Source organism: Trachypithecus francoisi, unplaced genomic scaffold (assembly GCF_009764315.1).
Source record: "Trachypithecus francoisi isolate TF-2019V2 unplaced genomic scaffold, Tfra_2.0 Lachesis_group1, whole genome shotgun sequence".
Taxonomy (NCBI): Eukaryota; Metazoa; Chordata; class Mammalia; order Primates; family Cercopithecidae; genus Trachypithecus; species Trachypithecus francoisi.
The window spans coordinates 104,101,688-104,128,783 of NW_022681454.1; the positions used below are offsets into that span (position 1 = coordinate 104,101,688).

The 27,096-nt window shown below is 38.5% G+C and overlaps 1 protein-coding gene across 1 annotated transcript in view; it reads right to left on the minus strand.

The window, feature by feature from the left end:
- The window catches only part of PAPSS1 (3'-phosphoadenosine 5'-phosphosulfate synthase 1), a 103,969-nt gene that overhangs the window by 14,524 nt on the left and 62,349 nt on the right, over positions 1-27,096 (minus strand). The window contains exons 10-11 of the mRNA XM_033214941.1: positions 19,053-19,321; positions 2,813-3,042 (exon numbers count right to left, since the gene is read on the minus strand). Of these exons, the coding sequence (XP_033070832.1) occupies positions 2,813-3,042; positions 19,053-19,321 (499 nt within the window). The remainder of the gene's footprint in view (positions 1-2,812; positions 3,043-19,052; positions 19,322-27,096) is intronic.

The following is a 27,096-nucleotide window of genomic DNA, read 5'->3' on the forward strand; positions in this document are numbered from 1 at the left end:
GAGACATGGAAACAGGGCAGAGAAGACAGGACTCTCAAGTCACATAGCAAGGACAGGGCTACCTACCTGTCACACTACCACTTTAAACTTGCAGAGTGTACTACCTATAGATGAAAGTTAATACAATTCTGTCAGTCAAAGAGAGACAGATACAACGGGTCTCCAAAAGGTTCATGGAAAATGTTCATTATGAAAAAAAACTATGCATGGATTTCAATTTTTCACCAAAATAAACTCACACTAACTGATTATACCATGTCTGAACAGGATCTAATTTGAGGCACTAGGAAGGGTAAGACATCAGTTTGAAAAGAGCCCCTATCAGGGCAATATGAATTCTGCTAAAACTGAAGCAAGAACAAACACCAACTTTATGGTGAAGCTTGGGTAAAAGAATGGTGAAATCACTGATGCTTCAGGAAAAGTTTATGGGGATAATATCCCAAAGAAATCAGCAGTTTACATTTTAAGAAGAGACGAAATGATGTTGGAGATGATGCCCACAGTGGCACACCACATAAATTTTCAAGGAAGAAGTTAATCTTGTCCATGCCCAAGACCAACAACTAACAGTAGAAACAAAAGCCAACACCATAGACATCTCAATTGGTGTGGCTTACACGATTCTGACTATAAAATTAAAGTTAAATTCAAGTTAAAGTTAAAATTAAAATTAAAGTTAAGCAAACTTTCCACTTGACTGGTGCCAAACCCAGATCAGCTGCAGACAAGAGCAAAGCTGTCAATGTACATTTTAAACACGTGGGATCAAGATCCTGGTAAGAATTGAGGGAGGAGACCAAACGTGGCTTTACGAGTACAATCCTGAAAATAAAGCACAACCAAGCAATGACTACCAAGAGGCAGAAGTGGTCCAGTCGAAGTAAAAGTGAACCAGTCAAGAGCAAAGGTCGAGGAAACAGTTTTTTGGGATGCTCAAGGCATTTTGCTTGTTGAGAGGGCCAAAGAACAACAACATCTACTTATTATGAGAATGTTGTGAGAAAGTCAGCCAAAGCTTTAGCGGAAAAATGCCCAGGAAAGTTTCACCAGAGTCCTTCTCCACCATGGCAATGCTCCTGCTCATTCGTCTCATCAAACAAGGGCAATTTTACAGGAATTTCAATGGGACACTATTAGGCATCCACCTCTAAGGTCCTAATTTGGCTCTTTCTGGCTTCATTTCCTAATCTTAAAAAATCTTTAAGGGGCACCCATTTTTCTTCAGTCAAAAAAGACTACATTGACATGGTTAAATTCCCAGGACACTTTGTTCTTTTTTATCCTTAGTCTCCAGATCTCCAGATACCCTCCTCCTTCAGTAATGGATTAAATGACTGGTATCATCACTTACAAAAGTGTCCTGATCTTGATGTAGCTTATGTTGAGAAATAAAGTTTACATTTTTTAGTTGTATGTTTTAATTTCATTTTCCACAAACTTTTTGAAGTCCCCTCACGTATGTTTGATATAGTTTGGCTCTGTGTCCCCACCCAAATTCCATCTTGAACTGTAATCCCCACGCAGGGGAGGAACCTAGTGGAAGGTGATTAGATTATGGGGGCAGTTTCCCCCATGCTGTTCTCATGATAGTGAGTTCCCATGGATCTGATGGTTTAGAAGTGTGGTGCTTCCCCGCTTTGTTCTCTTTCCTGTGGCCATGTAAATTGTGCTTTGCTTCCCCTTTACCTCCCCAGCCATGCAGAACTGTTACTCAATTAAACCTCTTTTCTTTATAAATTATCCAGTCTCATGTAGTTTTTTATAATACTGTGAAAATGGACAAATACAATGTTCAATACTACCAATAATTTGTACTAAAAGCTTGGGGTTTTTTGCTCTTCCTAAGATCTTTGAAGACAGAAGTTGTGCTGTTAATGATTAAGAGCACAGACTCTACAACCAGACTGCCTGGCTTCATATGCTAAGCTACCATTTACTAGTCCTGTGACCTTATACAAGCTATTTGGCCTTTGTATGCCTCAGGATACTCACCTATAAAATGGAGGTAACAGTACCTACTTTAGAGATTGTTATAGAAAATACAAGTTGAACACCCCAATCCACACTCCAAAATACTCCAAAATCTGAAAATTTTTGAGCACCAACAGGACAAAAGTGGAAAATTCCATCTCTGACACCTTTGCTTTCTGATGGCTCAATGTACACAAATTGTTTCATGCACAAAATTATGTAAAAAACTGTATAAAATTACCTCCAGGCTATACATATAAGGGTATATTTGAAACATAAATGAATTTCATGTTTAGAATTGAGTCCCATCCCCAAGGTACCTCATTCAAATATTCAAATATTCCAAAATCTGAAGGAATTCAAAATCAAAACCACTTCTGGCCCCAGGCATTTCATACAAGAGATACACAACCTGTAAACAATTTAATACTCATAAATAATTAGGACATTGCCTGTCACATAGTGATTGCACAAATATTAGCTAAACTCTCTCTCCATACATAGATTCCCTGGGCTTACCAGAGTAATCATCACTAAGTCCTCAAACTACTTATGCTCAGTAAGCTACAGCAGACACAGTAGGCAGAGAAATAACAATACTGTCCTTACAGACTTCAAAACAAAATTCCTGAAACCATGAAACTAGATTCAAGTTTTATTTCTACTTCTAATTTCCAGAATATTGGGAAATTAGTTTTCTGGGTTTACCTTTCTCTGACATGGGTACAACAAAGCCTGTCATCAGTACAGTTGTAAAGATCAGACAACAAGCTAAATCCCTGGGTACAGCTAGACCACAAAGTACTTCAAAGATTTGTACAGAGAATGTAAGACTTACTGTTCAGAGTCATAGTAGTCCATACGCTTCTTTTTCTTGTTGTAAGCTGCAACTCGAAAGGGAACTATTTCCAAAGTGATTAAACCAGGGGCCATCGTCAGCACTTTGGCACCATGACTTGGCTCATAAAGATCCTTCCCTGTTTCTGGATGAGGCATGCCAGCAGGGTCTCGTCCAACAATGTAAAAGTTGGCTCCTGCAACCATCCGTGCTCTGCAATGCCACTGGACCTAGAATAAAAGTTTCATTTTGGATAACTTTGCTTTTATGACTATGTACTTAGAAGTAGTAAGTGGATAATAAATGCATATGCTTTTTACATAATCTTTATCAGTAGGAAATCTCAACAAATTTAGATGTATCATCATGGGAAGCCAGAAACAAAACTAATAAAAAACAGTAACAAATCTCCCCCAAACCAAAAGATTAAAAGCATAAATATTTATGGATATATATGTATATATATTTATGTATTACTTATATGTAAATCTACATGTGTCTAGATGTTTGATTTTACACAACTACCAGATGCCATTTATACAGCTCAAAATCTAATCTCTGAGGTTAGAAGTCAGGATAATGGCTGATCCCTGGAGGAAGGCAACTGCAAGGAGCTTCTGGAATCATGGTAATGCTCTGTTTCTTGATCCAGTATCTGGGTTCTGGTAATTAGGGTGTGCTCACTGTAAAAGTTGAGATATATACACACTTATAATTTATGAACTTTTCTGTATATTATACTTTAACAGGCTAAGAAAAAAAACCCTGTTGGATAAAAAAGACAGGTAAGTACTTACAAAAACTCGTACTGAGAAAATCATATAGCTAATATATAACTAATCTTGTAACATATGCCCAATACTAGCTAAAAAAAAAAAAAAGATTGGTTGTGAGTAAACAGCCATGCTGCATCCAAAACTAGCCTTGAAGCCTCTAGTTTCAGACCTAGTAAGACCTATTATTAAAAACCAAAATTAGTCTAACATCTAGAATAATGAAACCTTAGAACTTAAAGTGACAGTAAAAGATCATCTCTAGTTCAACAGTCTCCTTAAGATTTGAAGAAAGTGAAGGTTACGTGACTGGTCAATAAAGTTTAGGATAAACTCAGGCCTAGAAATTTGGTCTTAGCTCCCTTTCAGTGTAAGGCTCTATTATTTAGAAATTTATAAAACCATCACTGTTCCATATTAAAATAAGGTATAAATGATGACTACTACACATAAATAACCAAATCATCTTTTATGGTTTTGTTTTCATTTTATGTCTCCCGATAATTTCCTGCACACCAGGTACTTATCTATTTACCAACATAGTTTAGAAAGTGCAACAGTAAGAGGGCAATTCCATACCTCACACCTGAATTGTTCACCCTGAGGGGTTTCAACTTTTTCAGTTGTTTCTACTAATGTTTGCCTGCATGTTTTCAAACAGCATGCTTACACTTTGTTTTGACTGTTTAATTTTACATAGTACATAACATAGACCTTATTTTCACCTCACTTAGATTTCCTACCACATTTGAGTATTTAATGAGGTTCTTATTCTCCAACAGATACAGTGATATCAACATTTTTGGTGAAATCAATATTCATCTGTAAAGTGAGGATTATAATAGTATTTATCTCATAGAAGTTTTAAGAAAATAAATGAAATGTGAGGGCTTAGAATAACACCTGGCACACAGTAAGCATACAATAAATGTTAGCCACTATTATCTCTATTTTAATCCCTTTTTTGTACAACTGTTTTTCCTAAAGATTGCCTTGATTTTTTTCCACTTGCGTAGTTTTCCCAGGTTTCTGTGTACCTTGCTCTAACCTTCTTCATGAGCACACAGTTTAACATAATTCCCGTGTTCCTTGCAGTGTGGCCATATGACTGAGTACTGACCAAAGGAATGACTACCAAAGTGATATGCAGTTTTTCCAATTGTAGCCCATTAAAAAGCCCCCTGGCACTTTCCTAGTTCTTAGAACTAGGAAGGAACTATCATAGTTCTGAATGAACAATATGGCAAACTATGATGCTGACAGATGTTTGTTCCATATATATGTGTGTGTGTGTGTGTGTGTATGTATGTGTATGTGTGTATATATATATATGCTACTACTTCTTCCACCCACCCTCAGATTCAGCTCTTCACAACAATTCTGATCACTCCCCTAAGTCCCTACACAGTAGACAGACATACGACCTCTCAGTTCAGACTCCTGTAATCAACAGATCAATCAGAATTTTATCTTCAATTAATTGCTCTGCAACTCCACTTAAATGGAAAATCTTTTCTGCCTCATGCAAATTAGAAGTTACTTATATGGAGTTAAATTAAAAGGGCAGTTTAAGTTCTTCAGTAAAACCTAATTTGCCTGTTAAATATCTATGTCTATCATTCAAGTACCCAAAGGTCAATAATCTGGAAATGTTTGACTTAGTTTTAATATGTAAGGAAGCTCAGATAATTTAACCCAATTCCTTTTGTCCTTTTAAAATCAGAGAGGAAACTGAAGCTCAGAAAAATTAAGCACCTTACCGGGGGGTAGAACATTATTGGTGGCAGTGGCCAGTTCTAATTTCTAGTCTTGTACAATTACTAGAAAATTTAATTGCTTCTTTGATTTCCTCTAGAGGTTATATGAGTAAATTAAAACCATGAGTCAACAATCTCTTGCAGGTGACTTGAATGATTTTCATTTACATTTTACTGAATGGTTCTCCAATGAGAATACTTTTAAATTTTGAATAAACATGAATAAACAGAACACATGAAGCTCTTCCAAGAATACCTGTTGTGAGTCAACTTATAACCTACTGAAAAATTACTATACTTTGTAGTCACAAGAATGTAAGTCAGCTTTCATCAATGGTATATCTGGTTAAGAATACAGACCTTAAGAGTCAGGCTATCCTAGATTTGAGTCCTAGCTTTGCCCCTTACTGACTGAGTGTCCTTAAGTAAGTTCCTTACATAAATGCAGTCTTTTAATTTATAAAAATGAGAATAATGCTTAACACCAAAGGTTAATAGAATATTTGAAAGCACTCAAGATAGCACCTGGCCCTCAAGAAAAACAGCCACACACACGGATGCTGTTACTATTATTCAGTGAAACATTTCCTGTGAAACTCAGCTGAATGAATTGCTTCCTAACCAGAGTTTCTAAAGAAAATTCACCCTCTGAAAAAGATGACATGCTGCCTATCAAATGGGCACTGAGAACCAGTGAGAGTTTCCTGCAGTTATCTCCCTGACTGACTTAGGTCAAGATGTATTATTTTCTGTTTTTGTTGTTGCTGTTGTTGTTGTTGTTAAACAGTTTTCATTCTTCTGAGATTCCGCATCCATAGAACTATGTATTTTTTTTAAAGGCATTAATGCTCTTATTCCAACAGCATCATCTCAGGTATGTCTTTAATAACAGTTTTTACTCTAGATTATAAATCACATTTTGCTGCAGCTTCTAGTAATTCGCTATTGTATGCTTCCAGTAATTTGTTATTGTATGCTGGACTTGTGGACATTTAAGGAGTCTGAATTGCATTGTTTTCCTTCAGAGTGTGAAGACTTGATTTTAGCAGGCAGGTTATTTACAGGCACTTCTTCTGTTTTTGAGGCTTGGCATTAGACCCTGTGGGGCAGGTCTAGTCTAGCCTTCTGTGTCATCAATCTTTCGCCTCTCAATTCCAAATCCACCCTCAGTACCTATTCTGTAATAATGGATTAAATTCCTTTAAGCATTTTCCCTTTACAGTGAGCATAGCATTAAGTTCTATCAGTTCAGGACTTTAGAAAGACACTGTAGAAGAAAGGGAGTTCTCTTCCTGGTCTTGATAAGCTGCATTTTGCTTTCTTGTTCCTGCTGTATAATCTGTCCGTGGCGCTGTGCATGGGAATATCTAGCGGCACTCTATTCCAGCAGCAAGCACAATGCACACAGTTCTTCACCGATCTCAAAGCCATGGTCTGAGCCTAGTGACCACTTCACTGTGGCCCTCCTAATGCAGACACTAGTGCACTCTTGTTGCCCCTCCACTCCTGTAAATACTCAGCATGTCTGCTTCAGCAGCTCCAAAATCTCTGCTTCCTTAGCTCAACAGGACCACTGTCCTCTACTTGGGTTCCAACTGGAAATTGTCTCCAGGCAGAGAACCAGGGTAAAGATAGGGTCTATTTTGTGTGTTTTCCATCTCTCAGGGATTATTTTCCTGCACTGCCTATTTTCCAATTCTTTTAAACAGGCGTTTTACATACTTAATTTTATTACCATTTTCAGCAAGAGGGCAAGTCCAATGTATGAGGGCAAAGCCAAGTATCAGTTACTCCATCATAACCATGGCAGAATTCAAATATATTTTGAAAGAGGTGGCAGTGGCATTTTTGTAGATAGATCAGGCATGGAGAATAACAGAAAGAGAGGAGTCAATGATGATTCCAAGATTTTTCAGGGACGATTCCAAGATTTTTCAAAGTACAGTAATCAATTTAGATGGGGAGGGGCTATAAATAAAGCAGATATGAAAAGGGTAAAATGAGGCAGTTAACATTTTAAATAAATTTGAACTATTTGATAATTCAAGTCTCAGGTGGCTGGATATATGGGTTTGAAGTTTAGAAAAGAGATGTGAATTAGAGATAAGATACTCAAGCAAAATAAGCAATAGAGAAAGTATTTAAAGCCAGGAGATGAGACAAGATCATCACAAGGGTAGTATACAGAGAACAGAATCATCATATTGAGATGTAGGACATGAAGAGATCTGATTATTTTCTTAAGAAAAAGGATAGCCAAAAACCATGCAATTTTAACACTTTAGCTACACATTATCAAATCACTTCCCCCAAAAGGTGATACCTGTCAAATAACTTGCAGATCATTTCAGTTTTATCACTCAGAGTGTGACAGTGTAAACTGATACAATCTTTTTTAAAAATAATTTTATGTTACCATTTCAAGTTGCATATTTGCATTTCACAGGATCCAGAAATTCCATTCCTAGAAGAAACTTCGCTCACATGCACAAAAACAATATAAAACAAAAATAGCACACACCCAATAAAAAGGAAATAACATAAATACTTAACAATGGGAAACAGATAAATTGTGGTATATTTTCACATATGTATATATGATATATATGTTATACAGAAGGCACATGAATCTTAGTAACATAAGTGTACCCATAAGTGCCATAAGCAATGAAAGCAAGTCCCAAAACACAATATAAAGTTGGAAGCAAGTAAAGTGAAACAATATATCGTTTAAGCATATGTACATGAAATAAAACTGTGCGTGTGTGTGTAAAGATAAGGGAAAAATACAAAATTCAGGACAGAGATTACTTGGGCGGTGGAGGGCAGTGGATGATGGAAATGGCAGTGTAAGAATGGGATTGGTAGGAGTACCTGTTAGACATAAGTCATATTTATCAGGTTAGCAGCAATTCTATGTTGTTCATAATATAGTCTGTTTATTGGTTTTGAGACAGGGTCTCACTCTGTCACCCAGGCTGGAGTGCAGTGGTACAAAAATGGTTTATTGCAGGTTCAGCCTCCTAGGCTCGGCAATCCTCCCATCTCAGCCTCCCAAGTAGCTGGGACCACAGGGATGAGCCACCATGCCTGGCTATTTTTTTAATTTTTGTAGAGACAAGGTCTTGCCGTGTTCCCCAGGCTAGTCTTAAACTCCTGTGCTGAAATGACCCTCCCACCTCAGCCTCCCAAAGTACTGGGATTACAGGTGTGAGCCACCATGCCTGGCCATTAAATAGTTTTTAAAAATAACAAATACATACATCATCAAAATTAAAAAGAGTAATTAATTCAGAGGCTAATGACAAGGCATCATGTACCACAGATTATGATTAATCCAATTCTGTGCATTTGAGGTCCATTCAAGATATTTTTAGGAAGTAATATTAATTTACATTCCTACCATGTTTTACTTTTTCCAAGTAAATGGGGGAACATTTTATTAAGCTTCAAATTTACCAACATAATTAACAAGATATGTTATCTACACATCATTTAAAATAAACGCAAACAAAGAAATACATTTCTTAAAACGTAGTTCATATTTTACCTAATTTGGTGCATAGGGTTCCTAACTCACACTGCTTAAATGTATTCCAAAGTATATGAACCATAAGATTTTGTATACATTACACAAGTTGGAAAAAAAATTAAAAGCTGGCTAAATTTAACAAAAATATTCACAATATCCAAAATTTCTACACTATTTTAGACATATATATATATTTGAGACGGGGTCTCGCTCTGTCACCCAGGCTGGAGTGCAGTGACATAATCTCAGCTCACTGCAAGCTCCGCCTCCCGGGTTCAAACCATTCTCCTGCCTCAGCCTCCACAGTAGCTGGGACTAAGGAACCCGCCACCACGCCCAGCTAATTTCTTTGTATTTTTAGTAGAGATGGGGGTTTCACCATGTCAGCCAGGATGGTCTCGATCTCCTGGCCTCGTGATATGCCCGCCTCGGCCTCCCAAAGTGCTGGGATTACAGACGTGAGCCACCGCGCCCAGCCTATTCTAGATATATTTTTAAAGTTTTTCTAAAATGTTTTATTTTTCCTTCTTTTTTATATTCTATTGGCATTGCCTAAACCATGGATACACTTCCTTAGATAGACTTCATCAATTTCCAGGTACTTGACCAGAGAAACCTACTGTCTGAAAAAGACATGTTCCCTAAAGATGACTGCTAAAAACAAAAAGTGAGAGATAGAGAAAAAAAATCTAAACTTTCATACTGTATTTTATTCCCAAGCCTTAATATGGTATACACTTGCTGATGTTTTTTCACTAGGGTACAGTTTAAAATAAACAAAAGAATTAAAGGGAAAAATATCTCCACAAATATGATTCTTTTTGTTATCAACAAAGCCAAGAAGATGCTCATCCAACATGTCAATTCAATGACCTCTACATTTAAAAGCAGGCCAATAATTAAAGGAAACAGGTGGAACAAATAAGGACCGTTTTCCTCTACATACTTCCAATCTCCTACAAACTGTTTTTTATGATAAAGTGAGGCAATTATAGGAAACAAAAAGGAGAAACAATAGGAGGTGACCAGTGAGTTAACATTTTAAAAATAAAACCACTAACATAAATTTATATGCTGGTAATAACCCTACAGAAAGAATAATCTACATGCTGGGACCATGAAACTAAAAAATTACATAATAAACATTACTTTATACAGACTTTAAAATATTCTTATCACCCAAAGTAGCACAACAGTTGCATTTTCTGGAAGCTGTGGTATTTCATGGACTTGGTGACACAGGTACACAGAGACCCCAGCTTAGTAAGTGTGCTTCTCTATTTAGCTTGTCAGTCACAAACTTTCAAGCTTCCAGCATTTCAAAGTCAGTGACAAAACAGGTGTGAGTGCACAGTGATTACCTTTTTAAACAGTATTACACTACTTTGCTCTGCTTATGTGAAAGAAAACTGGCTATAAGACATCTGAAAGGCAAGATTTTGATAATATGTCAAAAACCCCAAGCAATTTCAATTCCAGAAATATTGTGAGGCAAATATGCAAAAAGGTTCACTTTAGGATTCATTACAGGTTGTCAAAAGACAGAAACTAAACCAAAGATCCTTCAATTGGGTGTTGTTATTGAATTAAATTCCTAAACAGCAGGGAACTGTGCCATGATTTCAAAAAAGATCAATATTTAAATTAACATAAGATATTTATAATATAGGAAGTTTAAGAAGCAGTTTTACAATACAAAATACATAATAGAAACGCTGCGGAGAAACGAAACAAACATTCTAGGCCTTGATCTTTATCACCATCATCATGCCCCAGAGAATCTGATTTTGGAAAATCATTTGCTGAATTCGCTTACTAGTGAAACGACAGCAGAAGCGTGCAACTCAAGCAAGAGGAGGAATGAGAGTGATGAGAAGTATGGATTCTAAGAGACCAAACGGGTAACACTCTGGAGTGTAAGGCAGGGCTTACACTCTGGAAACAGAATAATGACATCCCCAGTGTGGACCTGATTCACGACGTGGTACAAAATTTCCACACTGCCTTATTCGAGAAAATGAAAAAGCAGGGGAGGCCAGGAGGACCAAATTCAAATAAATAATACTCAGGTTCAACAATTATCTCATTTCACCTTTAGATAGGGTTTGAGAAATGTCTTATCAAAATGGAAGGCAGAATATGGGTTACTAAAAATAAATAACTATAATTAAAATAAACAGATATTTGTCTCAAAATTTCCTTCCCAAAGACATTTGTGGAACTAAGGTTTACTCAAAGTTTTACTTAATTTCCATAGTGTGAGTCATACCAGTAAGAATTAGTTAAATTTACTATCCAATAGTGAGAATAGGAAAGTAGTTTCTGATCCAAATTATAGTCAATGCTTTAAAAAATTTATCTATGAAAATTTTAATTCTATAATGGCTTCTCCTTGCCATCCTTCATAGGTTAAAATACCACATGACTAATAAGTCAATGATTGCTGATAGATAAGAACCTCAGTTACATATCTCCACACACAACATTTATAATATAAAATCCTTCAGAGTTAGAATTGTTCTAGATTCATCCCAATATGGCATGTTATTGAGAAGAGTTTCTTAACCTTTTAATTCATGCCCCTTTTTATAAAACTGATGTTTATATACATTCCAAATCCATTTGAAAATAGTGTCTATCACTTATCTCCCCAATTCCAAACCTGGCAAAGACTTTGGTAAATTTTATTTTCAGTAGTTTCTAAAACAAAAACAAATTAAAAACCTACTTTTCAAATTTAAAGTTACATTATAAAATTATAAAATGGACTATACCGCTTACATATACCACTACCACTAAACCATTCTCTCCCCACACCTAACGGTTGAGAAATTTCACTGTTCCAGAAATCTGGCAGATTAGATATATGACATTTTCAATTTTTCTGAATTAAAAATACTGAGAATAATGAATTGAACAATTACATTTTAAGTCCTACTTAAGTAGTTTTTTTTTATATCTTCACACCAAAATCTGCATTTATTTAAGTGTAATAAATTTTATTAAAGTCAACATTCTCTAAGGCCAACTTTATATACTCAAAGGGTTTATAAAAGAACATCAGGCACAGAAACTTTTTTTTAGTAAATGTTTGAATATTATTTTCTAGACTGTCAAAAATGTATTTGTTTTAATGCTATAAAAATTCCTTAGGAAGTCAAATGCATTACCTAATTTTGCTGTGTAAAAAATCTATACCTTAATTAATCTGATGAGTTCCATATTAAAATATCCCTAATCTTGGTTGTACATTATCTAGCATTAATACATTTTCTTGAAATTCCCAAATCATAGTGGCCTGCCTCTTGATTTTCCAGAGATTGGAATTATTTTAAACTCTTCAAGCTGACTGGGAGAATCTAGACAGGCAAGTGAAAGGCAAGGCTCATCCTCCCAGCATATAGATTCCTGATACTGTGGCTTTTGGTCTTCTTTGTACTAATACAACTGATATTCTAAGTGCCTCTATTAAGTTCTATTACTCTGTATTGATATTGAACAGTTGCCTCATGAGAGTCACATTTCTAGTTTGCAATGCAAAAATTATGAAAGGTACTTAGACGTTTCATTCTTCATCTTGTAGGAGAGAATTAAACATACAAAAACTCTCAAACAATTTTAAGGGCTGAAAGGGAGTCTAGATTATGGAGTCTGAAGTATTCATTTTGTATATGAGGTCCAATACAAGACATACAGAATTTCCCCCAAATTTCCTTTATCTTTAAGGATAATGTCTCAATCTCCAAAAAGATATACCTCAAATGTAAGAGCTGCATTTTTTTCAGAACAATCAGCAACCAAACTAATTTTATTCTTGGAAGTGACCTTGCCCTGGCTAAGCCCAGATCCCCAGTCAGGTGAGGACAGTATCAGCCCTCCCAGAGTGGGGGCTCAAAGTACAGACAGCAAGCCCAGAAACGTTCAGCCTCCGCCTCTTCTTCTTGCTCCTCAAACCCAGGGGCCCTCAAGAGGCTCTCTGCCCTCCCACTGATTATTATTCTAAGAAAACAGAGGAAGGCAACCATGGTGATAAGGCACTGGAAAACATTTCATGAGGTCCTTCATTAGGGGAGAAGAGGAAATTAAACTAGGTAACAATCAACAAACTCTTCCTAATATGCCAGTCACTGTACAAAATGTTTTATAAATATTATTTAATGTTTAAAGCAAATCAATAAGGTAGTTATTATTCCTGTTCTACAAATAAGAAAACAGGGACTTGGAGAATTCAAATAACATATCCTAGCTGCAAAATGAACTAGTGAAGGATCAAGTCTTTGGACCTGGGTCTGTGCAATCCCAAAACCCACACATTCCTATTTATAATGAGCTACTGACACTGTGTCAAGGACACTTAGGGAGGAAGCTGTATAGATTACCTAGCTGGGACATCAGGAAAACCCGAAAAATCAGACTAACAGACAAATCTGAATTTGATACTGCTTTAGTAAGAAACAAGAAAGAACAAATTCTGAACTGAAACTCTATTAAGAGAAAAAATAAAATGACATTTTTTTCCCTATGAAAAGCAACCTGTAACACCTGCAAAATCTGATGTTTCCTAATGAAATAAGTTCAGTTCTCAAGACATAGATAAGCTAAAAGTATATAAAATAGACTACAGAAATCCCCAAAATTACTTTCAAAGTAAATCAACACACTCTAAATGCATTTGTGTTACAGGCCCAAACTTGCTTATCCAAACTTCTGATATCTAAAAACCCAGTTTTGTAACTCACTTGGTAGCAAAACCTGATCAAAACTGAGGAAGTTTCAGTCAGCCTTTTTGCCGATCCTATTTGTGAGAAAAATCATTCACTTTGCTACAGGAATATTAATGTGCTTTAATATGGGGGTACCATCCCAGACCCATCAGGAGAAATAAGTAATACATAATCCTAAAGATCTTGGAAGAGATTGTGAACGGTATCATGCTACTCAAGAAACTTTGGAACAAGATAAATGAGAAGACAAAATTATCAAAGACCCCCAAAGAGAGTCAAAGGTACAAGTAAAACTTAGGTGTCTATGGCTTGTATAATTAGACTCAGATCTCAAGAAGTAACATCAGTTGATAGAGCTCTTAGAAGTGTGTAGAGGGAAGAACAAGTTTATATCCTAACAGATACTCTACTCATTGCTCCAAATACTGGTGTAAAGCATGGACTAATTAAACAGGCACACTGGCATCCATGTCATAGTATGTTCTACTGTCCCTGGTGAAGGGTATCCACTCGCTTACACAGAATCAATTTCTTTTAAAGAGTCATTTAACAGTGCATGGGTAATATTCATGGCAAAGGATAATCTCTACCTCCAACTTCATTTTCCCCCAAATTCAACTGGTAATCCTCATTAAAACTTCATAAACCGAGGGTATATCTGTTTGTAACATATATCCACATTCTCAAAAACATCTTACCTTTGACACTTTCATGTCAGAGGTCTTAGAAAGCATTATTTATCCTTCACAAAAATGGACTTAGTATTTAGTGAGATGAGACAAACAGAATTTCCTACGTAGTCAATTAATACCTCACAAAGACAAAATGTGTATCTATAACACCATTTTAGCATTAGAAAGTTAACACTTCCTCCACATCCTCGCCTCCTCCATTCCTGAAATGGAATTTAAGATTCAAGCCATAAAATCTTTACAGACTGGAAAATCAGGAACATCCTGTTGATAATCAAATAGGCTTAACAGCTGCTCATGGTTCTGAAAAGCATTTGTGCTAAGGAAACAAATCTGGTACTAATGCCTTCTAAATGACCTACAGAAAACGATTAAAGGAAGAGTCATTGTTTTTATTTTATTATTATTAGCTGGCAAATAAGCATTACTGACAGACTTTTTCCTGATGTCACTGGAAAAGCTACAAAAATGAGGGTGTTTTCTTTATTACAAAAAAATTCTTCACTTATGGCTGCAAATAAGCCAAATAAGTCAAATATACAAGTTAGGTCCTTGAGAAAAAGAGACACTTTTCCTAAGTAGCGCAATCCAACAGCCTAAATACTGCCAGTCTAAAAACATTAAAACACTTCATGGTCTGAAATATTAAGATGTTTACTAGAATTTCTAAAGCTTATTCTTCACAAATTCAGCAGTTAAAAAACCACCTTTTGCTCAGGCATCAGAGCTGGGCCTTCCTGAAAAGAACCACATCTCTTACGCTCACAATTCACACTCCAGACAAGAGATGTAGAGGCAGACACAGCTTTAACGTGCCTCTTAGTCTCCCTAGAAAACCTGGGAGCTCTGTAGGCACCCAGAACAATTAACTTCTTGGCCTTCCCTCCAAATGTCAAAGCCCAAAGTTACTTTGAGGCTTCTTGGCAGCAAGGAGCCCTAGAAGGAAAAAAAAAAACAGGCCCAAGTTTCAGTCCCAGTTCTGCGTGTCTCCTAGACAGACACTAACTAGTCAGGCTCCTCTGAGCCCTCTAAGCCCTGACCTTTGGTGTCCATCCTTATCAGGCCTGCATTGCCCAACTGTAGCAAAAATCTTGCCAAGTTTGTTTATTGAGAATCCTCTGTTCTCAGTATCTGCTCACCCTCATTATCTGATCAAATTCCTTATCTTCCACCCACTTCCCAGGTATCTGATGATCCTGGCCTGCCTTCAGCAAGAATCCCACTTATCCCAGAATCCCCTGCTTCCAATGTTTCCCCTCAGTAATTTTCCATCCACTTATCTCCACCCTGTCCTTGGCTATCAATCCTCACCTGTCTATGCTGTATTCAGAGTTGAGCCCAGTTCTATACTGAGGTCTTTATTCTCCTGTTGCAATACTTCCTGAATAAAGTTCTGTTTTTATTACTTTAATCACTGTACAGCTCTGGTCTTCTTTTACAGACTACAGTTAAGTCACTTAGCCTCTCTGTGCTTCAGTAATCTCACTGGTAAAACAAGAACAAAACCTTCCTCACCAAGTTGTGGGGTAACCTAATGCATGCAAAGCAGCTATTCAGTGAGTGACACATGCACAGGCACTCATAAAATGGGTATTTTCAATTTCTTTATATGAGCTTTATACATTATTAAACACCAAAGGATATCCCAAATCAGGGCTAGGACACACGCTCTGACATGAAACCTGTTAGGCAGTAGGTCATCCCAGGCTCCCTGTAATAATTAAACTCTAGGACTTCATAGACTTATGAAGCAGCCTGGAGATATAGACAGTTCCTTGGATGTGGGGCCAGAATCCTAGAAATGCTGAGAATTTGCAGCAAAGTAGTTTTTTAAAGGAAGCCAATTATATCAATTGCCACATATTGTCATGAGCCAGGCAATGTGTTAAATGATTTGCATTGATCCTATTTGCTCCTCTCAACAACAGAAATATAGGCAGATAATACCAATATCACGAGTCAGGTATTGTAAGAATACAAAGATTAAGAATACATATTATACAAAGAATATCACAACCCACACCTCTAGGCTCTGAAAAAAAAATAAGTTTGTTTGGAGATTCCACCTCTAACGAATGTTGCTAGGGCCATCCTAACTCACTATTTTGGAACTCTTATAGGATATTATAAGAATTTATTTCTAGTCTTTTCAAAAAAGATGTGGCTACACATTTTTAAAAATATCTTAATGTTATATAATAATATTAAAAATTATGTGAAATTATAGTACATAGCTCTGGAGCCAGATTACTTAGGTTCAGATTTTATCGCTACCATTTACTACTACTATGTGATCCCGAACACAGTTTAACCTCCCTACTTCAGGTTCCTCAGCTGTGAATTGTGAATAACAATAGTACCTACCCTCTTATAAGGATTAATCCTTATAACATAAGTTATAAAACCTAACATAAAACTTAAAACAAATAACTTACATAAGTTATACATTAGCAATCTTGATAAGGATTTAGTTAACATATGTCAAGCATTCAGAATACTGTCTGAAAAATACAAAAAGAAATCAATAAAATATGGACTATCATTATATTCTATTTCTCAATCCTTTATAACTACAATGCATTTACTAAGACTCCATTTCAGTGAAACTGGTTCAATGAGGACATTTTTTGAGGCTGGTTAAGAAATAGGAAAAGTATTACAGAGTGCTTGGCTAAGTAATCAGGACTAAAGGACCAAAATGGCTACAATGAAAAGGATACTCAAGTACTGATGAGGCAATACACTGCTGATGGGAGTGTAAACTGGTACAACCACATCAAAAAACTGACTGGCAGAATCTACTAACACTGAACAAATACATATCCCAGGACCTAGCAATTCTCCTCCCTGGTATAACCAACAGAAATGTCCACAAAAACACATGCACTAAAATCTTCACGCCAGCACTATTCTTAAGAGCAAAAATCTGTAAAGTGCCCAAATGCCCATCAACAATATTGGGTATAATCACACAACGAAACACCACACAGCCCCAAGAATGAACAATCTGCCACTAATTACATAACAATAGAGGTGAGTTTCACAAGCACAATGTAAAGTGAAAGAAGCCAGACACAAAAGAGCATATGTGGTATGATTTGAATTACAGAAATATTAAAAACCAGCTGGACTTAATGCTGTGATGCAATACTCAGGCCTTCTGCAGGAAGGGAGTGGGCTCTCCAGGTTCTCGGCTGCCAGCAGACAACCAGCAGCTGTCACCCCGCTCAGAAATTGCTTCTATTGAAAGGAGAAGCAGCACCCAAAGGTAAGCCCCCTCCCATGGGCAGCCAACCCCTGGAAACACTGAGGTATAATGCCTATTTCCCATGCAACTTTGGACATCTCTGAAGGGCCTTTCCAGAGCTTCACATGGACTCAACTAAAGCCTCCACTGACACTGACCTGTAGCTCCACCTCCCCCTCTACAAAATCCTGCTCCCTTCCTTTCTCTTCCCTTCCAGAGGTGTTGATCCCAAGAGTTCTCCCTAAGAGACTTCCTGAACTCTCACCTCACTCTCAGAGTCTGCTCCCAGAGTATCCAATCTTAAACACAAGCTAATTGGGCCTATGATGTTAATGTAAGGGTACTGATGACTCCTATGGGGAGGACAAGTAGTGAACAGAAAGGGGCAAGAAGAAAAACTTCTGGGTGTCGATAAAATTTTTTTTTAATCTGGAAGCCGATTATATGCTGCTGTTCCAATGGGAAAAATTCATTTACTTGCATCTATGAAAGATGTGCTTTTTCTTTTAATACGTCTGCAACTCAAATCATATATACTTTGTCATATATACTTTCTCGTGTGTGTGTGTGTGTGTGTGTGTGTGTGTGTGTGTATATATATACTTCAATGTGAAGTTAAAAGAAAATAAGACAAATTACGAACTGATTAGAATGGGACAGAATCTTAAAGAACCCTTAGTCCTACCTATACCACTTACTGTGCACTTAAACATAGTCTAGAGAGGTCTCAAGAAGTCTAATGTGAGATTACAAACCAGCTGGTGGCAACCCAGGCCCAGAACTGTGCTCAACAACAGTCTTGTATTATTTCCACTAGACCATGCTCTTGCGGGTAGTGAGCAGAGTTGAATCTGAGGCCAGGGAAGGAATTGCTGCAGCTAGCATACTGATACGGTTCAGACACACTACTCCAAAATATGGCACCTTGACATTGGAGAAAACAGCAGAAAAAACCAAGCCACTCTCACCTTTCCCTAAGGCAGTCATAAAATGTAGCAGATCTTCCCCTGAAGTAGGTCAAAAGACCCTCATTCCAGAGGTGCCCATCCTATACCTAGAGGAAAGGAATGTGCCTATCTCTGAAAACACAAGGACATAGAGAAGAATATAAACAAACAGGCTTTGCCCAGCTCCCCTCTTTAACAAAGACCTAAAACTTTGATAATGGGACAAGATCAGTGTTGTTGTTGTGTCTGCAATGTGGCCAGCAGTTACAAGAGGAGCTTGTGGCATAACTTCCCAAACACACCCAGCCCTGTCTGCAGGGAACATCCCCTCCTTCACAACCGGCACTAAGACCCACAAGAGCAAGGGAAACCTCTCCCCACCTTTCCTTTCTCAAGGCTGTCCCTAACATCCAGAGAACATCCCCAATGAGCAGGAGAGGATGTCATGTATGCTAAATGTTTGGAACAGGCCTACACAGCAGAGAAAAAGCAATTGGATGGTGACACTAGCTGTGTTAGTAAGAGTGGCTTTAACACTGCTGCAGTGAAAATCTTACAAGCAGTCTACCTCTGTTGGTCCGGCATACATCATGGGAGATGGGAAGATGGCCACCACGGTCGTCTCAGGATTCAGAACTCCTTCCTCCAACACTGCAGCATGCTGCTTCATACGCCACATCAAAGGAACGTCGTCATCCTTTGTCCAGCCACCCAGAGGGTGGAGGAGGAGGACGGGGCGCCGGTAGCCCCTCTCTAGAAGTTGCTTATGGGTATCCTGCATTAACAGGGCATGTCCATTGTGCACTGGGTTACGTAATTGAAATGCAAAGACAGCATCTGAAAAGAGAATTTCCAGAGTTAAGAATAGCACGCTTCTAACAGATTACCTTCCAAAAGATACGCAATTTTTCTTAAAACTTGATACTTAGGATTAAGCAAACATATGCAAACTCAGAAATCAGAAAACTGGTAAAAAAAAAAAAAAAAAAGTACTGCTTTGACCATTTACTCCAGGATAACATGACCTATACTTCTACTATACAATATTAAGTAAATCATACTTATCTGAGGATATGTAATATAGCAATCATGGATTTATAAGAATTACTTTCTTGCATTCATGGGAAATGAGAGCAATCATCAGACTTTCTGGTGCTAACACCCTGGATCCACTGCTTACCACAGATATAAATTTTTGGTCTGTGCCTCAGTTACCCATCAGATCAATCCCTCCAAAGGACCTAAGATAATGCTTTACTAAGGGAGACAGAAAGGTAGAGACACATATTTGTAGTTTCAAAAATTTACTTACTGTCCAAACATGCTCACTTATGATTACTCTGCTTGACTAGAACCATATTTTGTTTTATGATCAAAGGTCTGAATTCTAGATTATAGTTTAGCAACAACAATATCCCTTAAAACAATGAAAACTACTAGACAAATGAAACTGGTTAACTCCTTATCTCCTGCTTACAACCCTGGCTTCATTCCTACCTGGTGCTTGCTAGCAGGAGACCTTTCTAATCCGGTTAGACGAGCTCTGTATTTCGCCGCCCTCACAATACCTGACAAAGCATCATGCCATGCTGATCCAAGGTCGACTCAGAGAGAGGAACAGACTCTCTCCTCTAACAATCTGTAAGCCAAATAGTACATTTCCTCCAATTTATTCTCAATTCTGACCCTCTTCTGTTACCATAACAAAAAGGTATCACAGGAAGACTGTGGCATCCTACTTAACTGGGATTTTTTGTTTTTGTTTTGTCACATCATGTAAAATCCAAGATTTACAGCATGATCACTACTCCTGGAAGTTCCTCACGTTACCTTTATACATGAACAGAACAGGGCTGGTTTTCACAAAGGAAATAGCTGATATGACATTAGGTACAAAAAACAGAAAAGTCTTGATATACAAGCATTTAAAATTATTTTGCTTTGGGATGGGAGAAGGGAAATAGACCTCACATTTTTCTATCCTTCTCAATGTACTTCAAATTTTGTTTTACATATGGATCTTACATTTTTCTATCCTTCTCAAAGGATACAGACCTAACATTTTTCTATGCTTCTCAATGTACTTCAAATTTTGTTTTACATACGGACATAAAAGATCCCAAAATATCCCTTTTGACCACTAGAACTACAGATACACACACGTACACCCCTCTTCATTTTGTCCTTTTTTTTTTTTTTGTAGGACCATCGTTTGGTCCTACAAACAATGACTACCCAGTGGCAAGAAGCAAAACAAAAGCCCCAATTTTATGTTCTAAATACCATTCCCCACTTAAATAAACCAGAGCTCCTTGGCAAATGGCAGCTTTTAGAGCTGGGGCAAGGAAAGTACAACATGAGCTGGAACACCTTTTTGTACCACTAAGAAGGGAAGTGCTCAAAAAATAATGGGGACATCTCATGAAGGCTCATCTGATAGACCACAGTCTACACACTAGTGAATAAAGCCACACTATGACAACAGCAAGGACAGGCACCGCCCTCCCCGTCAAGCCCCTCCCAACTCTGCTCTCAGGTGCCTGAGGTCACTGAGCACAGCCTTAGGTACTAGTGATTTATAAACTGTGTCTTCTGACCAGAACTCTACCCAAACTCAGACTACTCTCTCCTCAACCGCCTCTTAGTGCTGCACAGGCACCTCACCAGCAATTCACCATTACCCACCTCAGAGGCTCAGCTTCCTTTCTTGCCCTTCCTCCACATGTAATGAGTCCCTTCTGTTCTCTACATCTCATTTGCAGCACACTAATTACCAGCACACTCAGCCTTCCTCATCTCTTCACAAGATCTGTCTTCAAACAGGTCTTCTTCCCCCACCCAACTTTACACAACAGCCAGTGACAGGGAAGAAACCCACCAGGGACAGGATGCAAATGCAGTTGGAGACATGCTGAGCCTGAGGAAGTAGTGAAATTGGCCTGCCCTCTAGGGGCTTGCAGTCTAGTCAGAGCAGGGGAGCACAGACGTTACCTAAAAGAGTAAATACACGTTAAAAGGAATATAGTTCCTTCAACTCCAGCAGGACATGACAAAACTCCTTCACTTATTCCTCCACACTATTACCACAAGACTGGTGACAGCACTACCACAGTGTGGAGGAGAGAGTGAGGGAAGGAAAGAATGGGTATCTTCACCTATACACGAGACTGCTGGACTGGATTCATTGATTCAACCAATTCCTTCCTGTTTCATCAAGAGTGAGGATGAAACGTGAGCCAAATTCAAACGGCACTTTCCTGATTTAAGTGGTCCTTACCTCTCTACTGACTGACATAAAAATCTACACCACTTAAGGCCTTCTAACTGTGGCACCAACCTTTTATATCTCTGCCTCTCTATGCATTTTTTAAAGTAAAAACCATGAAACCCAATAAAATTTGATGAGAAAATCATCCATAAACACACTGTCCCGAAAGCATGGTCTTTTGTTTTGTGCAATCTTCCAGTTTTTCTCTTTGTTGCACACATTTTTACACAGCTATAATCAAACATATGACACGACTATTCCGCTTGGCCATTCTGGTCTAACCACCTGTTTCTGACATCTTGTGGTTCTCTTGGAGCCACAAGGCTTACTGCTGGGCCCTATGAAATTCCTTCTTGACAGACTCATTCAGGAAGCTTACCCCCACACCTGGGTTCAATTACTGCACACATACAGATGGCTTCTCTTAGCCACATCTCTTAAGTCCTTCCTTCCGGTTCACCGGACAGACGCATTACAAAAACTATTTCAATATACATTGCTCATTACCTCCTTCTTTCCCTCAATTCTTCTACCTTTCCTATTACTGTCACATCTCAAGCCAAATTTGGGTCTGGTCCCCAAAGCCTATTCCTTCTCCTGTACTGCATGTCTACGTGAAGGAACTTCCCAGTAGAGCAAGTTCTCTCCCTTTCCTCTGGATTTCCTATCATCTAGTCCAGGAGCCAACACACTAAAGGAAACAAGTGAAGTCTGATCCTTTTCCTTCCAGCAGGTAGAAGAGAAAGAAGAACGTGAAGAAGGTTTTTCTGAGCATGTATGTGTGACAAGGAAGGAAATGAAGATATCAGCATTCCCTGAAAACATGTAGGACAAGCCACAGACCGCTTCATCTAGAGGCGTTGCCAGCAAGGACTGTTGTGGCATGGTGCAGAGCAACCCAGACTCTACTCTTTCCAAGCTGAGTGTCCAAAGACATCTGAAGCTCAGCAAATAACTGAATGAGGTGATGAGCAGGACAGTGCTCCTAAATCCTAGTCACCCTTCCTCAGACTTTCCAGAACTGTGCTTCACATCCCAGCCCACAGCCAGAGCCCCAGTATCCACTCCAACCACTAAACACAGAATTACAAATCTTCTCGCTTCTTTCCTCTTAACTTCACTGTAAGATCTTAACTTCACTGTAAGACTGTACTACATAGAGCAGTAATGAATAATTCCTTTCTTCCCTCCCACCCAAAGTTTCTATCTTGCCTCTCTACCCCAAAGCTCCAAGAACAGACATTTCTGTTTTTCCCTAAATCAATATAATAGCTAAACAAGACAACAGAACGGGTTGCTAGAGTTGTGTGTGTGTTTAATGTTTGTTTTTGTGGGAGTTTTTGTGAAGGGACCTGGAAGAACAAAGCAATCTGATCTCTCCTCCTTCCTTGGGATTATCATAAACTAACAGTCTTTCTTTTACTCAAACTGCTTGAGAGGGGGGAGAAATAAAGGAATAAGAGATGGGCCCCTTGAACAAATATAAAGATACTAGAATTTTTCACAAACTGGTAAATTTATACTCTAAAGCATGGCAGCAATGAACTATTTTCTATTCTCATGACTAAAAATGCTTCCAAATTAAAGATGTTGACTATAAAGCTTTGTGCCAGTATATAAAGGTTCTGTGCCGCTTATTTGCCATTCCCCTCCCCATCTATTCTCTAGTGTCCTGGGGCAGGGAGCACAGGGGTCCCTCAGGGCTTCCCCTAGATGGGGCTGTTGTCCTCCTGCCTCGAGGGTGGAGGCATTAGCAGGCAACCAGAGGATGGTCTGAGAAAAGTTTTGGGGGAGCTCCTCTCACCACTATCATCTGCCTCAGCACTGTGATTCTGGCTGTGCCGGTGACCTTCAAACAGCTTCTGCCCAGCGGCCCTCCCACAGCTACAGCTCCCACCTGGCTTCAGAAACACAGATTCCTGCTCTCACCCCTTTGGGACTGGCTAACACTGCTCAATGCCACTAGTCCCTGGACACCTCAGCAACTCCTTGTAGGTTCCCTTAACTTTGACCATCCTTCTTTAAATACTCGCTTCATTGAATTATGCTCAAAGCCTCATCTGGGTGTGCCTTCTGCTTCCTGTTGGGAGCTAACTGACAAAGGTTCCCCTCACCCAATCTCAGCTCTCTGGCTTGCTGCCACTTATCACTGAGATCCACTATCCACTTCAGAGCCAAACACAGATCTGCTTCTAACTCAGCTTTCTCATGTACCATCCCTAACTTTATTTAAAACATCCTTCTGATGTCTCCATTTTCTCACTTAAAATGTAGTTTGTAATTCAGCAAACCTATAAAGCTTTCTCAGATTTATTCAACACTGTACTACCACACACTCGTCTGAAAGAAATTACGTCAACTCTTCCCTTTGCAATCAGCAGGACGCCAATATTCTATGTTTAATAAACACTAACAGGCTCTGACTTGGCATAAGTGAAATACATTCTTCCCCTCCAGGACATTGGTCAATCATCGGTAATTCAAAGAACTTGCCATCTGGAAATGTATCACCTTGCAATCACCGATGTGGGTATTAAAGACTTCTCAATCCTTCCCAGCTACAGAGTGGTCTAAGAACAGTCACACTGATAGTGCTGTGCACAGGACAGTAGCCCAGATGTGGTAATCAAAGTACTTCTAAGATGAGGGGAGGAGGAGGAGGAAGAGGTAAGAAAAGAAATCCTAGATTAAGAAAATAAATAAATAAATTCCCTGCTTTCTCTCCCCTGAACACATCAGAACTGACTTGTTATTGGCTTCCTAAAAGAGTGAACAAGAACTACAAAGTAAACTCCTTGGTCTGTTGCTTATTTGCCTCAGTATAAAAATGGAAAAATAAAATAACACTCCAATTTGTGTTGTCTGATGTAAGGCTAATAACTGGCTCTCAGCTACTTTAAACAAAGTTGCAATCATTCATTATGCAACACATTCTCTAAATGACTTAAAATGCTTGGCTCACAAAGAAGAGTGCAAAACAGATGTAATATGAAAGTCCCTAATTATGAATAATTCCTTGATAAGACCCTTTCAACAATGCCAACAACTAATTTACTAACATCAGTTCCAGATATGAATTCAAATTTTGGCAAAAATTTAAATAACATGGTCACAGCAAGTCCTCCATTAAACGTTTCTGTTCACCAGCAGAAAACGGAAGAGTACAGATAATAAACTACCAGATGCTTCTGGTTGCAAATCACAGAACACCCAACTAGAAGTATCTTAAATAATTTGAATATATGCTATCTCTTTGAATAAGAAATCTGGAGATAAATGACTCCCTGGTTGGATGATAAACTCACAGTATAAGGACAAAGTTAGCATATTTGGAATTTTCATGAATATAAAATTGTTGCAGGAACTCCAAACATCCAAAACAGGAAGAAAGAGAGGGGTGGAAAAAACAGAATTTGTTTGGCATAAGCCAAACTGTCGGAAAGAGAATCTTTCCTGAAAACCCTCTTCCTTAGAGCTCAATGGCCAGAAATGACTTAATGTACTGACCCTTAAATCACACACTGATAAAAAAAGAGTGGGACATCATTATTAACTTATATCAGTCATTATTCATTCCTGTATATTGGGCCTAAAACATGCTAGCAAAAAATAAGAGAAATGAGCTGTTATACAGGCAGCACCAAGTACAGCACTCAAGGAAGTTTCTGTATGAGTAATTTAAGCCAAATATTTGCTTCAAATTCAGGAGTAAAGTATAAAAGGGTAAAAAGGGATCCCACACTCAAAAACCCTAAAGGAGCCAAGAAAGAAATGTGAATGAGTTAAGCAGACTAGGTAGGAACTATGGAGCACTGAAGAGTGGGTGGCCCATCTGAGGCCTCCAGTTCTTAACCCATTTTATTAAGTTCATAACACTTCAAATTTCAGCAGTCTACAGCAGAGCTTAGGTATAAACAGATATTCTTGTTCTAACCTTCACATGAATAAAGTCTAGCTTCAGTTCACACAACAAAAATTAAGGCACCTGTATTACCATGCTGCTCTGAGGAAATGCCCGAGACCGGGTAATTTATAAAGAAAAAAGGTTTAATTGACTCACAGTTCCACACAGCTGAGGATGCCTCAGGAAACTTACAATCATGGTGGAAGGGGAAGCAAACACGTCCTTCTTCACATGGTGGCAGGAGAGAGAATGAGAACCAGGCAAAAGGGGAAGCCCCTTATAAAACCATCAGACCTTTTGAGAACTTACTGTCACGGGGCAAACAACCCCTATGATTCAATTACCTCCCACTGGGTCCCTCCTATGACCGATGGGGATTATGGGAACTACAATTCAAGATGAGATTTGGGAGGACAGCCAAACCATATCAACAACTTAATCTCCTACTACATACAGTACTGTTTAAAGTCCCTTACACATCTTATCTCATTTCACTTTTTAAAGTAAAATGTTATGCTTTAGGTACCATCAATATCCTCATCAACTGTCCATGAGCCTTAGAGAGAAAAGTAATTTCCCCACAAACACATAACTGCTAGGTGGTGATGCAGAGTCTGAACACAGAACTCTGAATGCCTACCAGGAGCATTCTGGAGTTCGCCGACACTAACACAAACACAAACGAAATGTCTGCTCTTTCCCAGTTGTTCTGCAGTTGCTTGGAATGAGGGTTTCTGGTTCACAAACATGGCTTGGTGGCCAGCTATATACCCCAAAAAGGCAAACACATTCACCTGCCCTTCCTCAGTCACATCCATCTGATTTCTACACAGAAAATATGAAAGAGAGCAGCACCAGTGCTTAGGGCCAAACCATCTCTGCAGTGGGTGGGAATTAATTAGGAGCACAACTGCAGGATGCTTCAAATTTTAAGGCTTAAAAAAGCCTCCCAAATCTACAGTGAATGCTGTTCCCTGATACAGAATCTTCAATTTGCAGGTATAGAAAGAATATGGGTGCATCAAGGTAAGCACATCATTTACCCACCTCTGTGTCAAAGACCTAATAGCAGGAAGTTTGATATAAAAATCCTGTCCTGGAGTGCTTTATAATATAGAAAGCAGTATTATAAAGAACAGCATCTGCAGCTTCTGTATTCTCCTCTTAAACAACTTTTTCTGTTATTGTTTAATGTCTCTCTCTTCTATACCATAAGCTCCTAGAGTACTTATTTATGGATCCTCAGCACATGGCATACTGGCATATAAAGATCCACAAACATTTTTTTTTTTTTTTTTTTTTTTTTTGAGATGGAGTCTTGCTCTGTCGCCCGGTCTGGAGTGCAGTGGCCGGATCTCAGCTCACTGCAAGCCCCGCCTCCCGGGTTTACGCCATTCTCCTGCCTCAGCCTCCCGAGTAGCTGGGACTACAGGCGCCCGC